We start from the raw sequence: 27,461 nt of genomic DNA on the forward strand, positions 1-27,461 counted from the left end.
ACCCAGTAATCCTGGAGCTCTGGTGCAAAAGACCTCTTCAAAGGTCTGGATTCAGTAATCCAGAAGGCTGGTGGTTCAAACCCACCAGCCACTCCTCGGAAGGAAGATTGAGCAATCTACTTCCATAGTGATAGTGCCTCAGAAACCCAAGGTGGGGACGCTATGAGGCGAGTCTGACTCGATGGCAAACAACAACCACCACTCAGTAATTCAGTAGGAGTTATAAAGACTATGGCTAGAAAAGCCATACCAAGTAATTCACTGCAACACACAAACACATACAGATACAGTCAAACCTATGAGAGCCAAAACTTGATAGGTCTGTCTTGTTTTTCTGGGTCTTACAAGTTTTCTGCTTTTGAAAAGCCCCTCTTAGCACTTTTTTGTCACTCTCAATTAGTAGGAAATATTTTGAGTTTTTCTTCTCTGACAGGTTTCCATCTTACATAGGTTCCAGCTTTTGCAGGTTTTATTGTATATATTGCTATGGAAAGATGTCCAAAATGTATTTATTACAGGAAAAACCTTGATACATAGAATATGATTGATTACATTCATATTAAATGTTATCATATGAACAAAACGTTAGTCTTCATCATGTTAATGTATGCTAATGACGTTAAAACACTTTTAACATGTGTTTTTGTTGTTATCAGGTGCTGTTGAGTAGATTCCGACTCACAGGGCCCCTAGGTACAACAGAATGAAGCACTACCTGGTCTTGCACCAGTCTCACAGTTATTACTGTTTGAACCCATTGTTGCAGCCACGGTGTCAATCCTGATGGTCGTCTCTTTTGTTGACCCTCTGCCTTACCAAAGGAGTTCTAGTGGCATAGTGGGTAAGATAATTGGCTGCTAACCAGATTAGTGGTTCAACTCACCAGCTACTTCATGGGAGGAAAATGAGGCAATCTACTTCCATAAAGATTACAGACTTGGAAACTCAATGGGAGTTACTATGAGTCAGAATCGATTCAATGGCACTGGATTTTCTACCTTACCAAGAATGATATCCTTCTCCAGGAACTGGTTCCTCTGATAACTTACCCAAAGTCTGAGACTAAATCTTGCCATCCGCACTTCTAAAGAGCGTTCTGGCTGATTTGTTTGTTCTTCAGGCTGTCCATGGTGTATTCCGCCTTCTTTGCAAACACTGTAATTCAGAGGCATCAGTTCTTTCATTGTCTAGTTTTTGCACGCATATGAGACAACTGAAACAACATGACTTGGGTCAGGTGCACCTTAGTCCTCAAAGTGACAACTTGGCTTTTTAACTCTTTGAAGAGGTCTTTTGCAGCAAATTTGCTCCACGCTACATGTCATTTGATTTCTTGACTGCTGTTTCCATGGACGTTGATTGTGGATCCAAATGCAATGAAATTTTTGACTTCACTGGTTTTTGCATTTATCATGCTGCTTATTGTAAGGATTTTTTACATTATGTTGAGGTATAATCCATACTGTATATTTACTTTAATATATATTATAAGCATAACATATTCTTATGATTGTGTAAGCTCAAAAAATTTGTGGAAGGACATACCAGTGGTTAACAGTGGTTACTGTGGGGGAGTGCTGGGGTGGGTGGAAGCAGTGGTGTGAAGGGAGAGAGCTTTCCTTTTTACTTCATACCTATTTGTAATGATTGGAATTTTTAATAATAAACACTTCTTATCTTTGTAAAGGAGCTCTGGTGCTGTAGTGCCTAAGGGACTTGACTGTTAACCAGAAGCCTGGCAGTTTGAATCCACCAGCTGCTCCTCAGGAGGGTTGGGCGGTCTACTTCCATAGACATACTGCCTCAGAAACCCAAGGAGGGGTTGCTATGAGTTAGGTCCTACTTGACAGCACATAACAACAATGGCTAATGTGGGATCTCTGGTGGTGTAGTGCCTCAGGTATTTGACTGCTAACTAGAAGGCTGGCAGTTCAAACCCACCAGCCACTCCTTCCAAGGAAGATTGGGCAATCTAGTTCCATAGTGATACTGCCTCAGAAACCCAAGGAGAGGTTGCTATGAGTCGGGTCCAACTCAATGGCAGCGAGTTTGGTTTTGGCTCCAAGAACACTTTTAACATTCCTTTGGTTTCAACTATTACTTTTGTACAGGTAACAAAATCTCTATATCCCATCCACACCAACTTTCTGGATCTAATCTTACAGGTGACTACAGGGTAATTCCTGTCCAACACCTCCTCCCTTGGGGAGCATATACATACACACACCCACACACAAAAAAACTATGTATTAATTCTAATATTGTTTCTATATCTTTGATTAGATTGTTTAAAGTTCTCTGAACACATTAGCAAACTTCCTATTTTGAAATATCTTTTAATTATCTTTAACCACCAAAAGTTGAAAACGTTACAAAAATATTAATTATCTTCAGATGGTTGAGGTTCCTTTTCCTTTTATTCCCCTTGAAAATATTAAGCCCAGGTGGCTCTTTTTTTCTGCTTATTTATTCTGAAGGTCACATGCTTCAGTCTCAGATCTACTCTTTTTCAAGCAGAAATCCCTATATAAACGGGGCCAGTCTAATTTATGCGATGGGATTAGTTTTCAAAGTATTTTTAGTAAATAAATAAAGGGGAGACATAAAATATCATGGTTTGCTTAATGAATCTAATTGCGAAATTTCTTCTTCTTTCGAAACTTTTTTCCTGCTGCATTTGCTGCTTTTTCAGCCATGATCTCTGAGTATTTCCTTCGATTGTATCTGAAAAAAAAAAAAATTAAACCTTTAAGCTCTAAAGTATGGCACATCAGACATTAAGAAGAAAGTAATATAAACTTTTTGGGAGCTTTTAAATAGCAAAATTCTTTATATTTTCATTATCTACTCCATCACATATATATTAAGTTGCCACCATGTGTCAGGAGCCATATGGAGTTGGGAACAGAGTAGTGGACAAGACAGCTACAGATCTTGCCTTTATGGAGCCTGCCTCACTGTGTCCAGTGAGAAAAATATGGCAACTGTAGTTGGAGGATTTCTGAACACTTTCAGATATTAGAGACCCATGTATTGTATCTGTTGAACAACAGAGCTACCAGACACTATCTAATGCTTTAAACAATTTTTGTAGGATAAAAATAAGGACCAAGCAAAGCAAAAAGCTTATACTTACTTGAAAACATGACAGAATATATATTGCTTATAATTTTAACAAACATAACATACACCCGCCCCACTGCCATCAAGTAGATTCCCACTCATAGTGACCCCCATTGCGTATCCGAGGCAGTAAATCTTTCCCATCTTCCTTCTGTGTAAAACCAGTGGTTTTAAAAATATGGTCCAGGAACAAGACCCTCCAAGGGTTCATTAGGTAAAAACTACTTTCACAGTAACACTAAGTCATCAGTTGCCCTTTTCACTCTCATTCTCTCACGAGTGCACAGTGAAGTCTTCCAGAGGCTACGTGTCTTCCAGCAGGCTGAATGCAAAACAGATGGAGGGCTCCAACTCTCTTTAATTAAGTCACACATTAAAGAAATTTTCACTAATTACTGTTCTGTTATTTTCTGAGAAATATGTATTTATGTTAATATGTGATGGCCTTATTATTTTAAAATGAATTAATAAAAATTAAAAAAGTTTCTTAGTATTCATTTCCACTATGGTAAATATCAGTAGATGTAATCCAGGAACATACAGCCTCTTAAGGTCTTTAATAATTTTTAAGAGTACAAAGGTATCCAGAGAAAAGAGAATTGTGTTATAGACTGTATTTCCCCCTTGGATTCTGGAAATACAGAAGTAAAATTTATTGCAGAAAAATAGCAATTCAGTAGCTAGAAGCTTTTGCAACAAAAGCAGGGCTGTCAGTACAGAGTTAATTAGAAAAAGTTAAAAACTCTCTAAAGATATAAAATGCCTATATTCTAGAGCTTTCACTCATATATATAAACTCAAATCTGGTATCACATTACCAAGGCTAAGGATTAACTAGCAGCCTCTTTAGAACAGAAGCTATTTAAAGCCTTTATAACATTACAACAGAATGTGGTAAATTTAGGAGGAAAAGACTATTCATTTTAAGTTATGGAAATGGAGACAACTCTTTGAAGTTTGGTTGTGAAGGGGAAGAGAGAGGCAGGGCTAGTGGGTATGGATTTGGAGGGTTTTTAAGATGGGAGAAATATAAAGTATACTAGAAAAAAATATAAGTAGAACAAACTCATGAAGTTTCCTTTTAAAACAAAGTACCATATTTTATACAAGTCAAGTGAGCATGATATACAGGAGTTCTGCAAACAGGGCAATCCCTCATGAGTTAGTTTCCTGTAAGGTGAGACGGTGTATGTTGTTGTTATGTGCCATCAAGCGGGACCCAACTCATAGTGACCCCTTCTTGGGTTTTTGAGGCGGTATCACTACGGAAGTAGATTGCCCAACCTTTCTTCCAAGGAGTGACATATAGATAATGCAAACACTTGGGAAAGTGATAATAAAGTTACTGAAGTATTGGAAACAATGAACTCACAGATGTCCTTTACCTACACTTCTATGAGTTCCATTCTATTACATTTCTAGTTTATTGTCCCCAATTCCTTATTCTGAGATTATTATTTTTTTGTGTGAAAGCACCATCCACATTGTGATAAATTTGTTAGAATGCCCATCACTGAAGATTACAAAATATAAGTAAATTTTTATCTATAATATACGGTCAACACTTAGGTAAGCCAAGACTCAATCAGCTTGCAGCACACCTCTGTGGTGATGGACAGAAAGAGATAGGCTTGAGAGACATTTAGGAAACTTGGAGAGATGCTGTGACATTCTGAATATGGGATTTTAAGGGAGAAGTGGATGTCAAGGATCTGCCCCAATGAATGGATGGTGCCATTCAGTCACGGAGATACAGAGCACTGGGAGAGGACTAGGTTTTACTGGGAGGATGGGTCAGGAAAGACCACAAGTTAACTCTTAGATATGCCATGTTTGAGGTGTTTTTGATGTTCCTGATGCAGCTGGATACATGGGCTTGGACTAGAAATATGCATTTGGAACTCAACATTACCTAGATTACAATTAAAGCCCTCTGAAGGTGAGACTTCCAAGGAGAGAATATCGAGTAGTAAAAGGGGACTGTTTGTTTCTAAAATTTTTACCATTACTCAGATTCATTAAATAGCTTACATAATCTAAGCTAAGTATGTTCCTCATGTGATACAAACTATGTTATGCTTAAAATCCTTGAGAAATATTTTCATATCTGCTATGAAATCAGGTGGAAAGTCAGCAGACTTCTTCTGTATGAGGTATGCTTTTAAATCTTACATATATATTCAGCTGCTTCAAGGACATTTAAACATAACTTAGATTTCTCCTATCTTAAAAACCCTCCAAATCCATACCCACTAGCCCTCTATTCCCCTTCACAACCAAACTTCAAAGAGTTGTTTCCATTTCCAACTCACCCCCATGGCCCTGTGTTCTGACTTCTTCCCACTCACTACCCTGTAACCGTATTTGCCAAAGCTACAGTGACCTCTGTGTTAAATAAACCCAAAGGGCGTTTTAGTCTTTATCTTGTTTGACATCTCACCAGCATTTATCCTTGTTAAACACTCCATTCTATTTGTAATATTCTTTCCTTGACTTTTGACACCGAGCCCTCCTGGTTTTCTTAAAGGCCCCTTGGCTATTGCTTTCCAGTCTCCTTTGCAGGCTCCTTTACTCAGTTTATTTTATATTTTGAAGTTCCCTCTAAAGCAATGATTCTCAACTGGGAGTGCTTCTACCCCTCAAGGGACATTTGGGAATATCTGAAGGTATTTGTGTTGATTTGATGACTGAGGGTGGGAGTGTGTACTACTGGAATATAAGGCTAGGTATGTTAACATCCTATGATGCACATTACAGTCTCCCCTAACAAAGAATTATCTGATCCAAAATATCAATAATTGAGACAGTGCTGAGAAACTCTACTGTAAAGCATTTACAATGATTTGAAATTTTAAAAGTGTGCATATTTTTAAGCATACATATTACATAATAAAAAAAAATAAATTTCTTACTTTCTGAACTCAGAATCAGCCAGCAGTTCTTCCACAATAGTTCTTTTCCGTTCTTTCTTGGGAATTCGTGAATGGTAGAAGTCAGCAGGATTGTCAACAATGGTTCCAATCTATGAACAATTGATTAAAATAAATCATGCAAAATCTGGATGCCAGGTTGTTTTCATATTTCAGGGTACCTCTAACATACATGTATAGAAAGGAATGGAAAACATGAGTTCACTTTATACCCGTATTAAATTTAGTTTGAATGCCTTTTTTAACCAAAAATAAATCACTTACCCAATCAGCACACTGGTTCTACTCCACTTCATTTGCGTATATAGTAGACTCAAGATTCCTTTTATATGATAATGCTAAATAGTAAATTCTTGATAAATAGTATAAATAGAAAAGTAGGACAGATCTATACACTTTTTTGCTTAGCTTCCCAACTCAATGAAGTACACATAAATTCTACTACCCTATTTTATCTCCCAGGTTGTCATGAATGCTGCCAGTTTAAGATCTAACTAGTGATGACTTTGTGTTTGTGCAGTCAACTGATTAAAATTTACAGAGTGCCTAGTATGTGCAAAAGCAGCTCTGGTGGCACAGTGCCTAAGGTATTTAACTGCTAACCATAAGGATGGTGGTTCAAACCCATCAGCCACTCCATGGAAGGAAGATGGGTAATCTACTTCCATAAAGATTTACTGTGGAAACCCAATCGGGTTGCTATGAGTTGGAACTGACTCAATGGCAGTGGGTTTGGTTTTAGTATTATGTGCAAGGCATTGTACGAAGTTTTAAGGAAACAGAGAAAATAACTGGTTCCTGCCAGGGAGAAGGAGGAGTCTAGTCTTAAGAAAGATCATTGGACAGGTAACTGAAAAATTAAAGTACAACATAATATGCTAAACAAAGCAGCATAGATAGATGTTCAGAAGACTAACCCAACTCTACCTCAGAGAAGCAGGGAAGGTTTCACAAAGGATGACATTTTAACTTGAATTTGGATAAGTAAAATTTCACCAAGCGAATAAGGTGAATAAGGGAGAGCTACACACAAGCAAAATCAAAGAATACAAAGACTGCTAAGTACTTGTTTCGAGAAGACTGAGTAGCTGAGTATTTTGGAGTTTGAAAGGCATATATGACAAGAGAAGGCTGGTAACCTGGGTTAGGTGCAGATTATGAAGGGCCCCACACTAAGGGGTATATACTCTATCCTATGGGTCACAAAAAAATCATTGAAGGTTTCTGAGCAGAGGTGTAACAGGAACAGATTTTTCTTTTTTTCCTTAAATAAAAGACTGGTTCCAACATGGAAGATGAATTTGAAGGGGAGTGCGAAGGATTACAGATGCATTGTAAGAAAGCAGTCAGAAGAATGACATGAATTTGAGAAATTCCAGAGGATGCATCTACTAGTCTTTTATCTAAAAACTTTGAAAACCAACATTTTAACTATTTTCAGAATTTGCCTGGTGATGCCTCAATACCTTGAAAAGAGGAAGGGATTGGTATAAATAATGCCCTCTTTCCTCCTCCATCCTGAATGGGTTCTTGCTACCAAACCAGTACTATCTGTGTATGGTACAACCAACCAACTTACAGGTTAAGTTTTAGAGAACTGATCCCAGTTATCATTTGTAACACCATCCTTCTATATGGAAACTCATTATAAGGTGGTGGTTATATGAATTGGGTTCTGGCCATTACTATATGGCCTAAGCACATAAGGTCCAAACCTTAGGTATATGCATTGTAAATATTTATCTATTTTAATAATGAACAAAAAGATCACCATAGTGCTTCCCAAAGTAAAATGACAGAAGATCAATAATTACTCTTTTGCATCACACCTGGAAGTACTTGGGGAAGCCGTCTCTATCATTTTTCTTGTAAAACCGTTTTGGGTCCATACTAGCTCTCATCTTCAGTGCTTTGAGATCGTTTTTCAGTTCATTTGTCAATTCTGGAGCTTTCATACCAAACCAGCCATTGCCTGCTGTTTTTTGTCGTTCTTCCTGAAAGTCAGATTTCAAAAACAAACATGCAAAATCTAAGAACAGAGCATAAATTATACCTAATTCTCTAAAAATTACATAGAAATTCTGTGAATTAAAAACAAACTTATACATTATAGAATGTATTAGTCTCCAGAGTCTTCATCCTTCATAGAAGGAATTAAATTGTCTCAAAGAAAAGTGATTTATCTGATAAATCAGTGCAGCATTATCTGTTTTGTATGTTAGGGTTCCTTAAAACGTATTTTATATCTTAGCAAGCAACTGCTGACTTGCTGGGAGAACAACTCACAGCTTCAATTATTACTGTCTAAAATAGCCAACTGAATAGATAATGTATAAAAACGTTTTCACCTCTGGAGCTTACATGTAAATATTAATACTTTTATTCAATCACCCAGGTGTCTCAGAGAGCCACTTACTCCAACAGTGCAGAAATCTTTATTATTTCTAAAGTAAAACAAAAATTGCTATTCTTTGAAAACTCTTAGCAAGTTACTTATTTTTTGGTTTATACAATAAATATTTATTGAGAGTCTACCATTTGCTAGGTAGTGTACAGGGCAGTCTGTAATAGTGACATTAATGGAATATCATTGTCTGGATAAGTTCTTTAAGCTTGGTTACCTGAGATGACAGATAAAAATGATCTATATTTTACTAAAGAAAATGTGTTCCATCTTCTCATTCGACAAACTAAATAGACCACAAATTAAATAGGTTTTTAGCTGGCTCTATTACTAAGTTCTCTACAACAGTCTACAAGCAAGCTCCTAGGTCTTAGTGAACAAGTCCTTCTAAGTCAAGAGTTGTGGACAGTGTGCCTGTATGCTGTCGCTGTTTTTAAGGTAGGGGAAAAAAAATAAGCTATACTTAATGTGTGTCAAGACATAAGTATAGTCAATCATCGTTGGCTGCAAAGATGTAAAAATCCATGTAAAACATTTACAGAACCATATTTATGGGTCCTTTGATATCTGTGGTAATTTTCTTTAGAAATAAAATAAATTTATATGAGTATATATACAATTTTAGCTGTACAACCAACAGTTTAACACATCTAAACATTCTAAATTATTAAAGTCACTGTACTTACTCTTCGTTTTTTCTGAAGTTGAAACTTTGATTCTCTGTACGGTGGGACACTATAGTTTTTTTCAAAATCAGGTGTAATGATGGTTTTCTGCAGAAACTATAAAACATTAAATTGGTTTTAAAATGTCAGAATGTTACACAATTTTTTCAGCATTTCGGACTTATAAGAAAGATGTCCCACACTGAAAACTAGCCAAATATACTAACCTGCTTTATGCAGCAAACATAGTACTACAAATTATTCCTATCCTTATGTTTGGAAATTATAATCACATTAAACATGTTTTAGGAGGCAGAGGGACTGTTTAAGAGAATCTACAAGAAAATAGAACTATCTAAAATCTTCTTTTCTGATCTGAATGTCTACAAATGGATTTATATTACTGTGTCCACTTGTAGTTCTTATTTGCAAATGGCCACTTGTACCAAAGAACTGGAAAATAAAAACAGGAATAATGTCACAATAGCCCTTGAAATCCTGAGAAGGGGGGGAAACAGACCATCTACCTCTCTCATACAGTGCTGGTGGGACTGTAAAATGGCATTACTATGGAAAACAGTATGGTGCTTGTGGTGGTTGTTTTTGTGTCAACTTGGCTAGGCCTGGTTGAGTGGCTGGGTAGCTGGATGTAGTATTCCCCATGATGAGACTGGTAATCACTCCATGGTGGAATCTACTGTGAGCAGCTGCCTTTGGGTATGTATGTAGTGTGCTTCCCATATCTAAGCAGCAGCTTTGGGAATGGTCTCCAGCTTATGGCATGCTTGGACCCTGCATGTAGCCGTGTCGTTGCTCAGCAGCCTGCCATGCCCTGCCAACCTTGGGACTTACAATGGACTTAAAATTAATGGCCTGCCATGTGGTTTGGTTAAAATCGGGACTGTGCCTTTTTACTTGTCAACCTTGGGCTTGTCAGCCTTAGTAGCCAGCAGCTGTCTGAGTAAAGAAATACCTCTAACTCCAGTGGGCTGGGAGTAGGAGGCAGAGCTGGACCCCAAGGTTGAGGGGCTTTCACCCAATCCCTAGAGCCTGGCACTTTGAACTTGGACTTAAAGCCTCCAAACTGTGAGAGAATAAACTCCTGTTTGTTAAGGCCATCCCATTTGTGGTATATTCTTGTCAGACCAACACTAGGTAACCAGAACAGTGCTTCCTTAGAAAGTTTGAAGTTGGACATAGAAACATCATTTCATCCAGCAATCCCAGCAGTAGGTGTTATCTCCTGAAGACGTAAGAACCAGGACATGGCATGAATAGACATATGTACACCCATGTTCATCATAGCACTATTTGCAACAGCAAAGAGATGGAAACAACCTAAGTACCCATCAATGGATAAATGGATAACCAAATGAAGGTATAGGCACATAAAGGAATACTATGCAACACTAAAGAATAATGTAGAATCTTTGAAACACCCCATAACGTGGATGAACTTGGAGGACATTATGCTGAGTGAAATAAATTCATCACAGAAGGACAAATATTTTATTAGTCCACTACTGTGAAAAGTCAAGGAAAGGCTTACATATGGAAGGAAACTTTCTTTGTTGGTTACCAGGGATGGCAGGGGAGGGGACGGAAAATTGCTAGATAGGTAAGAGGCAAGTACTGATTCATGTGAAGGGAAGGGCAATATACCAAAAGCGAGTGACTAGTACAATAACACTATGGAAAAGGAAGACACAGGGAGGTGAACAAGAGGTACAGACAACAAAAGTAAACACTTTTACATACACAGTACTGCATTATCAGTGATGACAAACATTAATCTATGGGTAGTAGACCGGCTAAAGGATCAGGTCTCAGCAGGCAAAACAGAATATACCCATGACAACATATAAGTTTGGCAAACAATATTTCTACATACATATTTGTATGTGCTATAAGAATGTCCATATATATAAAACAGAGCTATAGGGGGCAAAGTTATGATAACCTCTTAGCCAAAGCCAAACCCCTTGAGGAAGTGAAGTGAGTTGCTGGGCCCGCAGGCTCGGGACCATGGTTGCAGGGAATCATAGTTGTGCAGAACATCAAGCTCAACTAGCACAACATACTACATGAAAACACTGTTCTACATTCTACTTTGGTGAGTAGTGACTGGAGTCTTAAAGGCTTACAAGTAGCCAACTAAGATACAATTGGTCTCTCCTCATCTGGAACAAAGAAGAATGAAGAAAATCAAAGACACGTGGAAGCAATTAGTCCGAGGAAGTCACAGACCACGTGAACCGCATTCTTTATGACCCTGAAACCAGAAGAACTAGATAGTGCCTAGCTACCACTGTCAACTACTCAGAAAGGGATCAAAATAGGAAATACTGGATAGAGTGGGAAAAAAATGTGGAACAAAACTTAGTATCATAAAAAAAATAAGGCTCACTGGTCTGATAGAGACTGATGAAACCCCTGAGACTATGGCCCCTAGACAATCTTTGGGCCTGGAATTGCACTCACAACCGTGGTTTCCAGCCAAAGAACAGACAGGCCTACAAGGTGAACAATGACACGAGTAGGTACACTCCTCAGAACGATCAACCATGGGAAATCAGAAGGGGCAGTATTTGCACAGGGAGATAGCTCAGAGGCAGGAATGCACAGGAAAGAAGGACAAAAGAGAAAAGGAAACCACAGAGAGGAAGTAGGAAGAAAGCTGTTACATTATGAGGATTAGAATCAACATCATGAAATAAAATGTGGATGACATGCTAAATGGAAAGCGAATTTCTCTGTAAACTTTCACCCAAATCACATTTAAAAAAACAAAATTAAAAAAACCCAACTAGTTTTCAATGGTATGTTATTTCAATGTTGGTAAAACAGCTTCCTATGGTGTGAAAAAGCAGGATAGACTACTAATAGAATGATATCAAAATATAAATTCTAATTAAAAAAAAAAACAAAAACCACATACTTTTTGTTACACCAATGATATCATCCCAAACATACTAATCTGCATTTGCTTTTTCTAACTCAAGAACATCTTAGATGCTTTCAATGTAAATTCTGGTAGCTACAGGTTGACTTCATCCTTTCTGATAGCTATTATGTACAAATTTTTGACAAACATTTAAGTTTCTAGTCTTGTACAGATTTTTAGAAATATCATTTCTGTTTACTTCTTCTGATTATTCCTATAAATAATAATAAAACAGATTCCAAAATGTGTCATTTAAATTTTGGTAGGCACCATTAAGTTGTCTGCCATTCAAGTAGTACAGTTTAAATTCCGACCAATAGTACATCAGTGACATTTTCTTTATACTTACACCAAGACTAGGTAGTATCTTTTCTATGTTGTCAGTGGCAGCTTATTACTTTTAATTTGCTGTTTATCATCTTTTCATGTACCTACTAGCTATGTATATATCCTCTTCTGTGGAATGCCTGTACTTTTTGGCTCATATAAAAAATCATATAGGGTTGTTCTCTTATTAATTTGTAGGGATTTTTGTACCTTAGTGATATTAGCCTCTTGTCTTTTGTTTAAGGTATTTTTAATAATCCAGGACTATTTAAATTCTAAGGAGCTCTGGTGGTACAGTGGTTAAAGCATTTGCTGTTAGCTAGAAGGTTGGCGGTTGGAACCTACTAACCCTCTGCTGGAGAAAGATGAGGCAGTCTGCTTCCATAAAGATTTACAGCCTTAGAAACCCTATGGGGCAGTTCTACTCTGACCTATAGGGTTGCTATGAGCCAGAATTGACTCAATGGCAGTGGGTTTGTTTTGTCTGTTTATTTAAACTGTTTAGTCAAATCAACTAATCTTTTCCTAAATGATTTCTGTATTTTTTTGTATTTTACTTGCTTCCAGAAAACCAAACTCACTGCCATCGAGTCAATTTTGACTCTCAGCCACCTCCATTGGGTTTCCAAGACTGTAAATCTTTACAGAAGCAGACTACCTCGTCTTTCTCCCATGGAATGGCTGGTGGGTTTGAACTGCCAACCTTCTGGTTAGCAGCCCAATGTCTTAACCACTGTGCCACCACAACTTGAACAGGAAATGTTGTTGCTGTTGTTGTTATGTGCTGTCGAGTCAGACCCGACTCACAGTGACCTCTTCTATAATTTAAAGGCTAAAAAACACAGACTTGAGAGCAGTGTAGAGGTGGTAGCTGAAGCTGAGGGTTTGGATAAGGTCATTACCCAGTGAGTCCTTCTGAAACTTTACATAAAATGTGTCTCTGTGCACATTTACATTTTTTTTCTGTTTGTGGGGCCGGGCACTCAACAGCTTTCAAATTCTCAACAGGGTCCAGAACAGTTAAGAACTAAAGTATAGTTAGAAAAGGGAAGAAACAAACCTTTCAGAATCATAATTGGTGGACCAAAGAACACTGATTCTCTATTACTTTATTTTTCACAAATGTCACATTTTACAGATTAGATCTTATAAATACACATCACTACATCAATACTGTGTAGGGAAAAGAACACATTAGGCTAATGTGGTATCACTTATGGGAAATGAGTCTTTTATCAAAGATGAATCATTTCTAACAGTGACTGGCTAGTTCTATGAAATCATAAAAGGACGTTTCACATAACTTACCTCATTTTTTGTTTTCTCCTTGATCTGTGTCAGGATTTTCTTATTAGACTGTAGTTTGTCTGCACTGAAATTAATATATAAGCCACCCAACTGCTTAATACTCAGACCAGGGTCTATGCTGCTGCTTGTCAACTTCAGACTGAAAGAGAAATTACCATTTAAAGATCAAGTAATTAAATCAAAAGGGAACAATTGAGAGAATTTTGAAATAACTTGATTTTCTTTCCTTTAACTACCAACCATGGTGGGTGGATATCTTATTTTTACAACGGATGAGGTCCTGAAAAACTCTGTACAAATTGGTTTAAAATCTATTAGTAAAGTCATTGGTAAGATCTATTACTAAAGTCATGAATAATTAAAAAAAAAAAGCACTTCCAAGTTTATTTCCTAGATTTTCTTGAAGGCCATATAATATGTCAACAGATTTGACAAAGAATGACAGAGAAGCCTCTAGTAATTTGGCTCAACTTCATGTGTAGGTAGTGAATTAATGAATGTACATATCTCCATCTCTAAAACCAATGAGTAAGACAAGTTCTTGTACTCTGAACTTCTGAAATATACAAACTTAGAATGTTTTTTCTGGGTAATGAAGGCATTTGATAGTGCCTCTAAATTGGAACTTTTCCAAAACACAAATATCTTACCCCAGATCTACCAAATCAGAATCTCTTGCAGTTGCCTGATCTCCTGCTCTATTTATGTGATGAAAGCTCCTACTTTGTATTACTGAAGAGCTCTTTTTAATGCAATTCTTAATATAAGTAAGTTCACTTGCTCCTAATTACTCATATAAACCAAGCAGCTGAACGTGTGTAGCTAATCAGCCCCTGTTGGAAAGTAAAATCATTCTATTGCACTGCCTTGGCAGGGATTCTCAAATCTGCAGAATCTACCTGGGGAAGGTGGTAGCTTTTAAAAAGTTAGTACACCTGAGTGTAGCTTCAGACATTGATTTTACTGGTTTACAGTGAAGACTTCTCATGTTAATGTATAGTTCCTTTCAAGGCTACATGTATGTGTGTGTATGTAGGAGTATATGTTATGTGTATACATGTATGTACATGTACACACACACACACACACACACAATTACGGGTATCTTACCCCCAGGAACCTGTGCCTAGGAAAAACAAATTTAAAACAGAGAAACTAAAGATATACCCCAAACATTAGCACTTTTCAATGGATGAGGTGATTTCAGTGATTAATTTCCTCATATTTTTCTGTATTTTTCAGTTTCTCTGTAATTAACATGCACAAAAACCATTTCTTTCCCTTTCCTTTTATATGGATTGGAGTTCATGGGTGGCACAAATGGTTAAGCATTTGGTTACTACCACAAAGGCTGCTAATTCAAGTCTACTTAGAAAACAAAACAAAACAAATAAACAAAAACGCACTGCTATCGAGTCAATTCAACTTATAGCGATCCCCACTGTGTTTCCAAGGCAGTAAATCTTTATGGAAGTAGACTGCCCTGCCTTCCTTCCATGGAGTAGCTGGTGGCTTTGAACTGCCATCTTCTGGTTAGCAGTCACATGCCTTGGGCACAGCACTACGCAGAGCTCCTTAAGTGTACCCCAAAGAATGGCCTGGAGATCTACTTCTGAAAGATCATAGCCACTGAAAACCCTACAGAGTGCAGCTGTACTCTGACACACATGAAGTTGCCTTAAATCAGAATCAACACCAGGGCAACTGGTTGGTTTCATGTTGCTCTTGACAATCATGAATAAAACTTAGTTACAATGTCTAGTAAGTATTATCACCAAAAGGAGTACTTTGAGCTATCATCGGTGAGAAAAACATCCTAACAAAGCACCCATCCAGAGAGACAAGGAAAATACTGGGTAGAACAGCTTGTCCATAAAAAAAGCTAGGGTAGTCATTTTCTCCATCTCTATTTCTAGTATATTTTTATGGTAAATTAGCCTCATGAAATATGCATCCAAATTTTACTTTTAAAAATATGGGTAAAACTTACAGTTTAGACTTTGTGCTATTCAGTAAGTCATCTTCATCACTGAGCTCATTATCTTCATGTCTGTCATGGTCTGACAGATCTTCACTTTTTTCATCCTCTCCCTCCTCATTTTCTTCCTCAGTGGCAGCCTCACTAGCTTTGTCTTCCTCTTCCAAGTAAAAATTTTTATCCGCACTTACTCCAGGAGTTGTGTCAATTACAAACAAAGCAGTGTCACTTGACATATTTCCTGAGTCTCCATTCAGTGACTCCCTTTGACCACTATTTTCAACAAAACATATGGTGTCCTCTTCATTTTCACTGTTTTCAGACTTCTGGCTTTCATCACTGCTGAGAATTAATAAAACCGAATCATCTTTATCCTGAGATGTGTTGAGACTAGACTTGGTTTCACATTCAAAATTTACATTCCTTTTATTGTTCATGTCTTCAATCACACCTTTAACAGTACACTTTTCATCATCATCACCAAACTGTGTCAAATCACTTGTTTTTAAGGTGTTCTCTCTCTCTTCATCCCATCTATCCATTTCCACTACTGCAAATGTCTGAGATAATGATTTCATTACAGCCTCTAAGTTCAGATTTGAGGGTTCTGATGTGGTGGTTTTATTATTCTGGGGAGTTGAATGCTTTTGAGAAACTAATTGTTGAAGGCTAGTATCCTGAAGCTCAGAAAGATTTTTCAACTGAGAACTTTTATCACTAATTTCTTTTCCATTATTTATTTTGGCCTCTTCATCTAAACCTTTACAATTTTGCTTTTCATTTCTTGGTACAATCTTAGTATCTTTCTCCTCAGTTTGTGCCTGTAATTTCCTGTGCATACTCCTTGTTGTTCTCCTAACTGCAACTCCTGAAAATGAAGAAATGTCTGAGCATGATGACTCTGCATCAGAAATATCTTCTGCATGTGATTCTTGACTTGGATCTGTTGGCAATTTAGCCTCCCTTCTTTTGGTTCTTGTAGTTATTACTGTGGATGGTACAAATGTAGAATTACCTGAAACATGAGATTCTGCTTCAGAGACTTCTTCTTCAGTATGAGACTCACTTATTGGAGTTATTTTCAGCCTTTTCCTCACACTTGACATTGGAGTGCATGAAACTAAGATCTTCCTTCTCCTAGTCACCCTTACAATGGGATCCTGGAGCTCAGAGACAGAAGAACAATTTGACTCTGCTTCAGAAGTCTCTCCATCAGTAGATGGTTCAATCATCTCTGGTAATGAAACTTCAGTTTTGCTTTTCCTCTTGGATTTAGGCATTCTAGGGACTGGGCTATGTTTCTGAGTGCTTTGTGATTCACTGGTACTTTGGTCATCAAGGTGAGATTCCTTCATGCTTTCTGGATGCTTTTTAATTCCACTACCAGCAGAATTCTGCAAGAGAAAACACCCAATTTAGGTAAGGCTGGGAATAGGGCAAAGTGAGATACTCCTCTTAGGAGCAAAATTTACAAGACACTTAAAAAAGTCAGCATCCGGATAAATATAATATTGCAAAAAGCTATAAGAAGAAAATAAAAATCTTAAATAAAGACTGAGTCTGACTCAGCATTTTCAGGGTCCTACGTCGTTCTCCTCACCCTAGTCCTGCTCCTGACTTTAGGAGGCAAAACAAGTAATTCAAAAAGGAAAAAGTTCCCCACTCCAAGTCATGGGTGCACTCACATCCCAACCCACACCTAGGAAGAGAGAAGAGAAAGGAAGGTCTAATACTGCCTGGGCGAATACGTGTTTGGGAATACACTGATGGTATCGGTCTATCCACTTCCTTTACGTGCACGAGTGAATGGGTATTCCGTTTCTTTTCCCCGCACGATCGAGAGGCAGTGGACGACTAGTACCACTAAGAGGCACAGGCAGCATCACTGTGGCCCTCCCACCCCGTAAGAACGGAGTGCGAGGCCCCTCTCTCCAACTCCTTGTATTACGCTCTTGCATGGTGACCGGTATTAACCGTCCTTTGTACGGTGTTTTAAGTACGGTTCCAGGGCTCGAGCTATGTATACATCGGCATTACAGGGCCTGAACAACCCGAAGCAAGTTATTTAAACCGTACCATAGTAGGAACTGTAGTGAAGACTAAAGGAGACACACTACAAGTGAAGCGCTTAGCACGGAGTTTGGTAGCTTACAACAGCGCACGGCAAAACTGGCCCTCTCCACTGGCTATCTTCACGTTCGGCGGGACCCTTGCACCTCCTTGCTCCTTCGCTCTTCGAAGGGGCGGGGAGAAAGGGGAGAGACTTGAAATTTCCTACCTTCTGCGGAGATCTTTTACTTGACCTGTATTGGACACTGGCCTGAGGCCGCGTCGACCTAGTGATCACCATATTCCCGGCGACTGACTGCTTTCCAACCACCAACGCTTCCCTCTACTTCCACGCAACGGAAATACGTCAGAGAAGCGCGACACTGTAGTTTTTCTCGTGGATCGCGAGAGTTTGTCCACGTGTCTTATCCTTTTTTTTGGACTGGGGCAGTGGACTAGCGATCCCGAAGGATACGGGTTTAGCCTCTTCTCCAGCGTTGTAGGCGGCAAAAGAGCTTTTTGCCTGAAGAGACATTTGTGAGATAGACAAAAGCTGCAGTGACGAGGCCTTCGTTCCCATTCCACAGTGACGAATTGGAAAATTTCATCTTATGCTTCATTCTCCATCAGTCCTTTAATTTGTTGAGTAATTCCCAAGATTTTAATTTGATCATGGGTGTGGTTGAGGGAGATTCTTGTATTATTTATATTACTTTTTAAACAGTAGTGCTTGAGGAAGAGGAAGACATAGATGCATGGAGGGTACAGACAACAAACATGAACCCTTTTGCACATAGTACTGTGTTGGCAGTGAAGGCAAACACTGATCTATGGGTGGATAGATAGGTGGACAGGCTGAATGGTTAGGTATGTCTATGCAGTGGGGAGTGTGCCCATGACCATGTATAGGGTTGGCAGATAGTGTTTCTGGAAGTGTGTTTGTATGTTATGTAAGAATTCCCAGCTGACAAGGAAGAAGGTTGTAGTCACTTCTTGGCCACAGCAAGCTACCCAGAGGGCGTGAGCAGTTGGACCTGTGGGCTCAGGGACCACAGTCACAGGGGACATCAAGCTCAATTGCCATGACATAACTATAAAAAGCAAAGTTCCACATCCTACTTTGGCAAGTAGAGACTGGAATCTTAAAAGCTTGCTAGCTGCAACAATGGGATTCTTCTGTCCAGGGCAAAGGAGAATGAAGAACACCAAAGACATATGGAAACAATTAGTCCAAGTGACTGGTACACCATATGATCTATAGCCTATACAATGAGACCAGAAGAACTAGATGGTGCCCAGCTAGCACTGTCAACCACTTGGAGGGGGATCTATGTAGGAGATCCTGGATAGAGTAGGAGAACAATGTGGAACAAAACTCAAAATCATTGAAAAAAAAAGGACCAGGTTTGCTGGTCTGACAGAGCCTGATGGAACCCCTGAGACTGGCCCCTAGCTGCCCTTCAGGTCTGAAATTAAACCTGCTCCTTGTGGTTTCTAGCCAAACAAAAGACAGGCATATGAGCTGAACATTTACATTAGGTAGATACACTTCTTGGAGAGATCAGTCATGGGAGAATAGAAGGGCTGTGTATGCACAGGGAGACAGCGGGGGGGGGGGGGCGCGGGGCAAAAGTACATGGGAGGGAAGGACACAGGGAAGAGTTAACTATGGGAGGGGAGCTGTTGCACTATGGTAAATTGTAGTCAGTGTCATGAGACAAAGCATAGGTGAGCTGCCATATGGAAAGTTAATTTGTCAACGTTCACCCAAATAACAGTAATTTTTTTTTTAAAAACAATGCATGTGTATTATTTGTGTAGTTAAATATAAATAAAATTTAAAGCTTTGGTTGGTGTAAAGAGCTTTATATTAAGTTCTGGGAGATTAGTTAGGAAGCTATACAGTATAAATGGGAGATAATGAGTAGAGATTGGGGATAAGAAGAAATGTGAAGGAAATTGTAAAACAATTTTTTTTTTTTTTTTCAGTGAAAGGAAGAGAATGACCAGAATTAAGCTTTCTGGTTTTCTGTTAGGATGAAGAGGAGGGGTAGTAGACATCTGAGAATAATGGAGACATTGAAGAAATAAGTAAACTATTTTTTATTGTTGGAGGTGAGGAAGGATGAGTGCCTCACCAGACCTATGCTCTACTATTTTAGTAACAGAAAACCAATTTCTTTCTTTTTTAGAAGAACATACTTTTTTTTTAAGTGGGAACACTGCCACTCCCACCACCTATCAGTTTGTCATACTGTGTGGCTTGCATGTTGCTATGATTCTGGGAGCTATGACATCATTATTTCAAATACCAGCAGGGTCACCCATGGTGGACAGATTTCAATGGAGCTTGTAGACTAGGAAGAAAGGCCTAATATTCTTGTGAAAATTAGTCAGTGAAAACCTTATGTATCACAACAGAACTCTGTCTGATGTATTGCTGGAAGACGAGCCCTGTAGGTTGGAAATCATTCAAAGTACACAGTGGCTACAACAGTGGACTCAAGCATACCAACAATTGTGAAGATGGTACAGCACCAGGCAGCATTTCATTCTGTTGTACATGAGGTCGCCATGAGTTGCTCTCAATCGAGTGACAACTAATAACAACACTGCCACCAGCTAAATACCTCCTTTCATAGTTTCTCTTGCAGCCAGCTGTGGCTAAGTCATTAGGTTTGGGCCAGTTACATACAAATTGTGTAGTTATTCAAGGAAGTCTCCTTAAAAGAGATGTGGCCGAACAATAGACAGCGTATAAGGTGAACATTTACACCATGTAGGTACACTCCTTAGAACAATCAACCATGGGCGGTCAGAAGGGCAGTATTTGTACAGGGAGATAGCTCAGAGGGCAAGAACACACTGGAAAGAAAGACACGGAAAAGGGAACCACAGAGGAAGTGGGAAGGGAGCTGTCACTTTACGGGATCGCATGAAACAAAATGTATGAACTGTTGTATGAAAAATGAATTTGCTCTGTAAACTTTCACCCAAATCTCTCTCTCTCTCACTCACACACACACACACACACACACACACAAATATATAGGGTCTTTCTGCCACTTTTAACTGTCTTATTCCTGGAAAGCTGTATTTGTTGGTTTTCAGGCAGCCATTTTGTACCATGAAGAGCTTTAGGGATGACAGAGCAGTGAGAAAGAAGGAATGTGGGTCCCTGACAGCATCATGGAGCTGCTTTATCATTCCTGAATAGTCTACCATAACCTGTTTTTAAAAGCCACTTGATAAAGGAGCCCTGGTGGCACAGTGGTTAAGCATTCAGCAGCTAACTGAAGGGTTGGTGGTTTAAATTCACCAGTCTACTCTGAGTGAAAAGCGAAGGCTTTCTGCTTCTGTAAAGATTTACAGCCGTGGAGCTGTAGGGCAGTTCTATGCTGTCCTATAGGGTCGCTGTGAGTCAGAATCAACTCTATGGCAATGGGTTGGTTATTTGATAATGTTCTGTTATTTGCAGCTGGGCCTAATCTCAGCCGGAGGATGGAATAAACTCTGGTAGCATAGTGCCCAAGGCACTTGACTGCTAACCAGAGGGCTGGCGGTTCAAACCCACCAGCCACTCCTCGGAAGGAAGATGGGGCAATCTACTTCCGTAGTGATACTGCCTTGGAAACCCAAGGAGGGGTCACTATGAGTTGGGTTGACGGCACATAACAACAATATAGAAAAACAGTGGCTAGCCACAGGAGAAATGCTTCTTCGTTTGAGGCAGAAATGAAATAAAGATACTTGAAATAAAAGAATGTGAATGCAAAGAAATTAACCTGAAGAAAGAGTAGTGGAGTTTGGATACCAAAACAAAACCAAACTTAATGCCATTAAGTCGGATCCAACTCATAGCAACCCCTTCCTTGGGTTTCCGAGGCAGTTATCATTACAGAAGTATATCGCCCAATCTTCCTTCTGAGGCGTGGCTGGTGGGTCTGAACCACCAGCCTTCTGGTTAGCAGTCAGATGCCTTAGGCACTACGCCACCAGAGCTCCCTACACCTAAATCTTTTTAAGTAGGTGAACCATCTGCTCCAAAGAATGGGAAAGGTTTAGATTGACTCTTGTGAGGAACATGGTAGAGAGCAAAAGAAGGAATTCTAGTCAGGCCAGGTAGCTGTGAGAAGACAAATGTAAGAAGACAAACAGAAAAGAGGCCAGATTTGAAGAGGCAGAAGTACATGGAAGGAAGAAAGTGAGCCAATCAGAGGTGGGTAACAGAGATGGCACAAACAGTTAAGTGTTCAACTACTAGCCAGAAGGTTGGCAGTTTGAAATCACCTAGATGTACCTTGGAAGTCAGGCTTGGCGATCTGCTTCAAAAAGCCTTGAAAACCTTATAGAGTTCTACTCTGCACACATGGGGTCGCCATGAGTTGGAATCCACTCCATGGCAACAACAGCAACAACAGTAGAGATCAAGCAGCAGAGAGTAACAACATCAATGATAATAGCATAGAGCATTTACTATATGCTAAATGCCACTCTAATTCCTTTAAATGTATGAAATAATTTAATCTCTACAACAAATAAGTGCATGTAAATAGAAATTTATATGACAGTGGAGTATAGAGTATTGGGAGATTAGAAAATGGAGCTCTGGTGGTATAGTGCCTAAGGCATCTGACTACTAACCAGAAGGCTGGCAGTTCAAGCCTACCAGCCACTCCATGGAAGGAAGATTGGGCAATCTACTTCCATAAAGATTCACCACCACAGAAACCCAAAAAGGGGTCACTTTGAGTTGGAATTGACTCGATGGCAGTGAGTTTGGTTTTGGTTAATACAGTTGCAAGCATGACCTCTTTAAAAACAATAAAATCACTTCTTCAAAGTATTTACTATCTAAGGTCAAGAGATAAACAAAATACTAAATTTTTCAGTACATCTTCATACATATTTGGTCTACTATAAACAGGTGTCCTGATCACAGGCAAAATAATAGTGTTATTTTGTTTGTGTCTTTCATGGGCTTATGAAGCCTGCCCTCATTTCCTATCTCTATCTTCTATGCCTATCCTCATTTATCTGAAGGGGATTTGGGTAAATACAGTATACCCAATTTTGGATAAATATAGTATAAAAACACAGTATTTATTGCTCAGGCCTAAAGGGAAACTTTCCTTGGATAGTCTGTATTTTACCAAGTACAAACTTATATTGAAGGATCTCTTTGGAATTTTAGACATTAGCCAAAAAGATAAGAATTTTAACGCCCAGACCATCTAAAATTACATATTATTCACAATCATTCTGCATTATTAGATATAAACTATTACATTTAAATTAGTGGGAGAAAGCTGGTGACAGTATAGCAAAAAGCTGCCATCACCTGATCAGGTATTCTCTATTCTCAAGCATCTTATGTTGATATGGAAATGAATGTACTGAATGTGCACCTATGTTAAGTGCTGGGAAACTGTAAAACTCTATTCAGTCAATGCTGTTGTTGTTGTTATGTGCCATCAAGTTGGACCTGACTCATAGCGACCCCTCCTTGGGTTTCCGAGGCAGTATCACTACGGAAGTAGATTGCCCAACCTTCCTTCCGAGGAGTGGCTGGTGGGTTTGAACCGCCAGCCTTCTGGTTAGCAGTCAGGTGCCTTAGGCACTATGCTACCAGAGCTCCATTCAGTCAATAGTAATGGTAAACAGTAAACAGTAAATCAAATAGTAAAGGTAAAATAATAATAATAGAAATGAAAGTAATCCAAACTTTTTTTTTTTTTTTTTTTTGCTTTATAGAATTGGCTTTTGGAAAAAGGATACAGAGTTAAAATCTTACCAAAAAAAAGTAGTTTTTAAATTATCACTGAACATAAGCAATGGCAGTACTCATTTATCTTCACTAATGCCAAGGAACTTCTAAGACTGAACTGAGCACATGCTAACTACTGCCTTCCCTGCCTTTCTGCTCTAAACACACAAGGATAGTACGTAACATTCTTAAAATACACCGCTTAGCCTGAAAGCAGAAAAGGAAAATATCCAGGTGCCACAAATGGAGAGAAAAACCACAGCAATGTGCAGGAGCTGAGCAGGCCACAGGGCCTTGGGCTGGATATGGGTAGGGGTTGTCAGGCTGCAGTCTTCATGCTTGGTAGCATATTTACAAACCAGGCAAACTAGAGCTTCTGCCCAGAACACCCACTCTCACCATGTCCTCCGAGTCAACTCCAAGGCTCATTTCTTCAGGGAAGCCTTCCTTGTCTTTACCCTAATCCCCAGCCCACTCCCTTCCACATGGCCCAAGTCCTCTTCACCACTTCCATCACTAACTGATACTGCCTTTTATTGCTTGTTCAGGTACAGATCTCCCTCCTCTCACCAAATTCACAATACCAAACACACAACATGCTCCTTGAAGACTGAAGTTTTCATCTCTGTATCCAGCCCCAGAACCTTGCATCATGCCCAGCACGTAACAGGTACCCAATAAATACTTGTTTATTGAATGAATGCATGGACATCTTTATGGCTTGGATATAAAAAAAAAATTATTCATAATTTATTTTTAAATTATACTGGGTTTGAGCTCAAATAGTTCAAAATCAATATAATTCTTCCATCTATTGAAATAACTCATTTAAAAAATATACAACTCACAACTTAAATTGTAATATAGGTAAAATTAAAAACTTATATTTTATTAACAATGATTTATATTTTGTTTTAATAGTACAACACTAGACATATATAACAAAAATTAGAATTATCAAATTAAAATATTTCCCCTTCTAAGTGTATTTCTAATTCTGAAAATTAGAAAAATAATATGAAAGCCATGTTACCTACTTTTCAAAAATAAAACCAACACAGCCCGCCACTAACTTTATGGTAAAAAGCCAGGCATGACTTCTGGTACATTAGGAAGCTAGCTATGAGTAAAACAGGTTCAAAATCATAAATTGGTATACTGTATATTAATTAGTATGGAAACACAATTGATACAATGTTATAAATTCTCATTAAAACAACTTCACATTTCTCTAAGTGTACATTTGGTAGAAAGATAAATTGTCAGTGGATATACAATAAATATGTCAATTGCTTATATTCCCAAATATGGAAAATACTGGGTGGAACTGTTAGAAAGAAAATGTTATGAAAGGAGACATAATTAAATGAGCCTCAGACCCTTTAATAAGCAGCAGTGGTGGTGCAGCAGTTAAGTGGCCTGCTGCTAATGGAAAGATTGGTGGTTCAACTCCATCAATGGTTTAGTGGGAGAAAAGAACTGGCAACTTATTCCTGTAAAGATTTCAGTCTAGGAAACCCTATGGGGAATTTCTACTCTGTCCTATAGGGTTGCTATGAATTAAAATAAACTTGGCAGCAATGATATTTAATTCCTGAAAAATATGATCCTACTTCTACTTTGCTCTGATATGGAAAATTCTGAACTATTCATATAAAATAGCGAAACTTTTTATTTTTCATTTTACACTGTTGTCCAAGTGACCTTCTGAGAACTGAAAATTGTTAGCCATTATTTGTGATTCAAGGAGTGCATGGGTGGTAAAAATGGTTAAGCACTGGGCTGCTTACTAACTGAAAGAAAGGCTGGAGGTTAGAAGCTACCCACGGTACCTCAGAAGAAAGGACTGGCAATCTACTTCCAAAAGAACGTAGCCATTGAAAACCCAATGGAGCACAGATTCTACTCTGAAGCACATGGGGTCACCATGAATCTGAACCAACTTGATGGCAACAGGTATTGGTTATGTGTGATTCAAATTTGAATACTGGCCATCCCTAAATAAATACCCTCTTGTGTGCTGGCACAATGTGATCTTCAAAGTTTACACCAAGTTAATATATTTTATAAGACACCTTTTTCCCTCTGGTGACCATAGTTTCCTGGATAGAAATCCAAGACAGAATCATCATAAAACAAATCCCAAAATACAGTACACTGTTAAAATAAGGCTCTAGTGTTTTTTCAAAATGTATTAACAAGCTGCAGCTTCTTTTTGTGTTTACTGGAAAAAATACAATCATATCAATGATCTCTACTTTGGTCACTGGATATACATTTCCCCAGCAAACTAACTGTCATATACACTGTTGATAACTTAGCTTTCAGTTTAAAGCAATTATTTGTCAGTATTACTCTTTATTTTATGGCTTTAAAACATTAAATCCTTAAATATTTGAGAAGTAAATACTATATTCTGGTAATTCATGAAAAAAAGGGAAACAGGATGTGAACATTAGCTTGGAGAATTATAAAAATCAGTAAAATTATTTAACGTGGGAGCTCTGGTAGTGTAGTGCCTAAGACACCTGACTGTTCACCAGAAGGCTGGCGGTTCAAACCCACCAGCCACTCCTCAGAAGGAATGTTGGACAATCTACTTCCACGGTGATACTGCCTCGGAAACCCAAGGGGAGGGTCACTATGAGTTGGGTCCGACTCGACGGCACATAACAACATAACAAAGTTGTTTAATAACAGAAAGTTAGTAGAGGTGAAACAAAAAAAAACCACCTCATTTAAAAATTCCACACATGGTCCCTTTCACAAAATGAATCTATAATCTTGCTTCTTTGTCAAGAGAGAGTGAAAAAAAGCTACAGAACTCTACTGAAGTTTGGCATCAGCAACATAATCAAAATAACCCTTCAAACAACCCATTTGTGTAAGTCCAGGGTTTTAAAAAACAATAAATGTGATGTTAGAGTTCCTTCTTAAAGTATCCCAATCACTTCACTATATAGGCTTAAAATAAAATGATCATTTGTTTAAAGATGTACATTATATGAAAAAAGGCTATAATTTCCAAATGAAAAAGCGACTGTAAGTATTTAATAACATTATATACAATTAGTATAAAGGCTATATGGCTTTAGGAAGTGCACAATCTAAATAAGTGTTAGTAGGTAAATTAGCTAATTTCACATAATACTACTAATGATCAAATTATCCAATTAGTAAACCAAAAAACTTTAATAGGTTCTGGTGTGCTTATTTTGAATATGAAACTATCATTCCTAGTTCCTTTCCCTAAACTGAAAAAACTTAGCAAATTAATTTTATATAGGCTCATGGCTTTAAAATATTAATTGAAATGCCTTTTTAATGAATTTTTAAACTATTTAGATTATAGATACAAATTTATAGAATTAAGAAGATTTACAGTATATATTAGAGGCCACAACTTGTTTGCTATTTTCTGGTTCTTAAATGAGTAAGGAATTACACTATAAGAGCTATGGTCTGCTGCAGCTCTAAAATTTTGCTTATATTGTTTTGGTTTTAAATAGTTGAAACCATATCTCAAAGTTGTCTAAGGAGTCAACTTTGGCCCTGAATTAAAGACTCTTTTCACCACTCTTTTTTGGCTTTTAGTCCCCATTAGTCAGTTATCACATATTTTACTTCACTGATTCTTAATCCCTGGCTCTCTACCCACTGTGCCCTCTTCAGTCTCCAGAGCCCACAATGCCCAAGGCATGGTAAGGGCTCAACACTTCTTGAATATTCTCAAGTGAGTAGCAAAATATTAGGGATGAATCAAGAATTAAAAAGAATCTGGAGCTGATAGTAGTTCTTTTATAAAATCTCCAAATAATAATTTCAAATTCTTCTAGTATCCTTTTCATATTTACTTTGGTTTGTTTTTGTAAATAATAGCAAGAAAAAAATATGGCACAAAGATACAAGGTTAAATTGTTATAGCTAAGCTACAAGCAAGAACACAAAAATTTTTAAGATTGTATT

The 27,461-nt window shown here is 38.2% G+C and overlaps 1 protein-coding gene across 1 annotated transcript; it reads right to left on the minus strand.

Annotated features, from left to right (window-relative positions):
- Nucleotides 1–2,630: 2,630 nt before the first annotated feature.
- DNTTIP2 (deoxynucleotidyltransferase terminal interacting protein 2) lies at nucleotides 2,631–18,029 on the minus strand. The gene is made up of 7 exons (XM_007936065.1): nucleotides 17,958–18,029; nucleotides 15,692–17,073; nucleotides 13,702–13,840; nucleotides 9,144–9,239; nucleotides 7,883–8,047; nucleotides 6,036–6,145; nucleotides 2,631–2,724 (listed from the first exon to the last, which is right to left on the minus strand). Exons 1-7 carry the CDS (start codon nucleotides 18,027–18,029, stop codon nucleotides 2,631–2,633), a joined length of 2,058 nt encoding a protein of 685 aa, XP_007934256.1.
- Nucleotides 18,030–27,461: the final 9,432 nt, after the last annotated feature.

This window comes from Orycteropus afer, unplaced genomic scaffold (genome assembly GCF_000298275.1).
Source record: "Orycteropus afer afer isolate SDZICR_OR568_19922 unplaced genomic scaffold, OryAfe1.0 scaffold00033, whole genome shotgun sequence".
NCBI lineage: Eukaryota > Metazoa > Chordata > Mammalia > Tubulidentata > Orycteropodidae > Orycteropus > Orycteropus afer.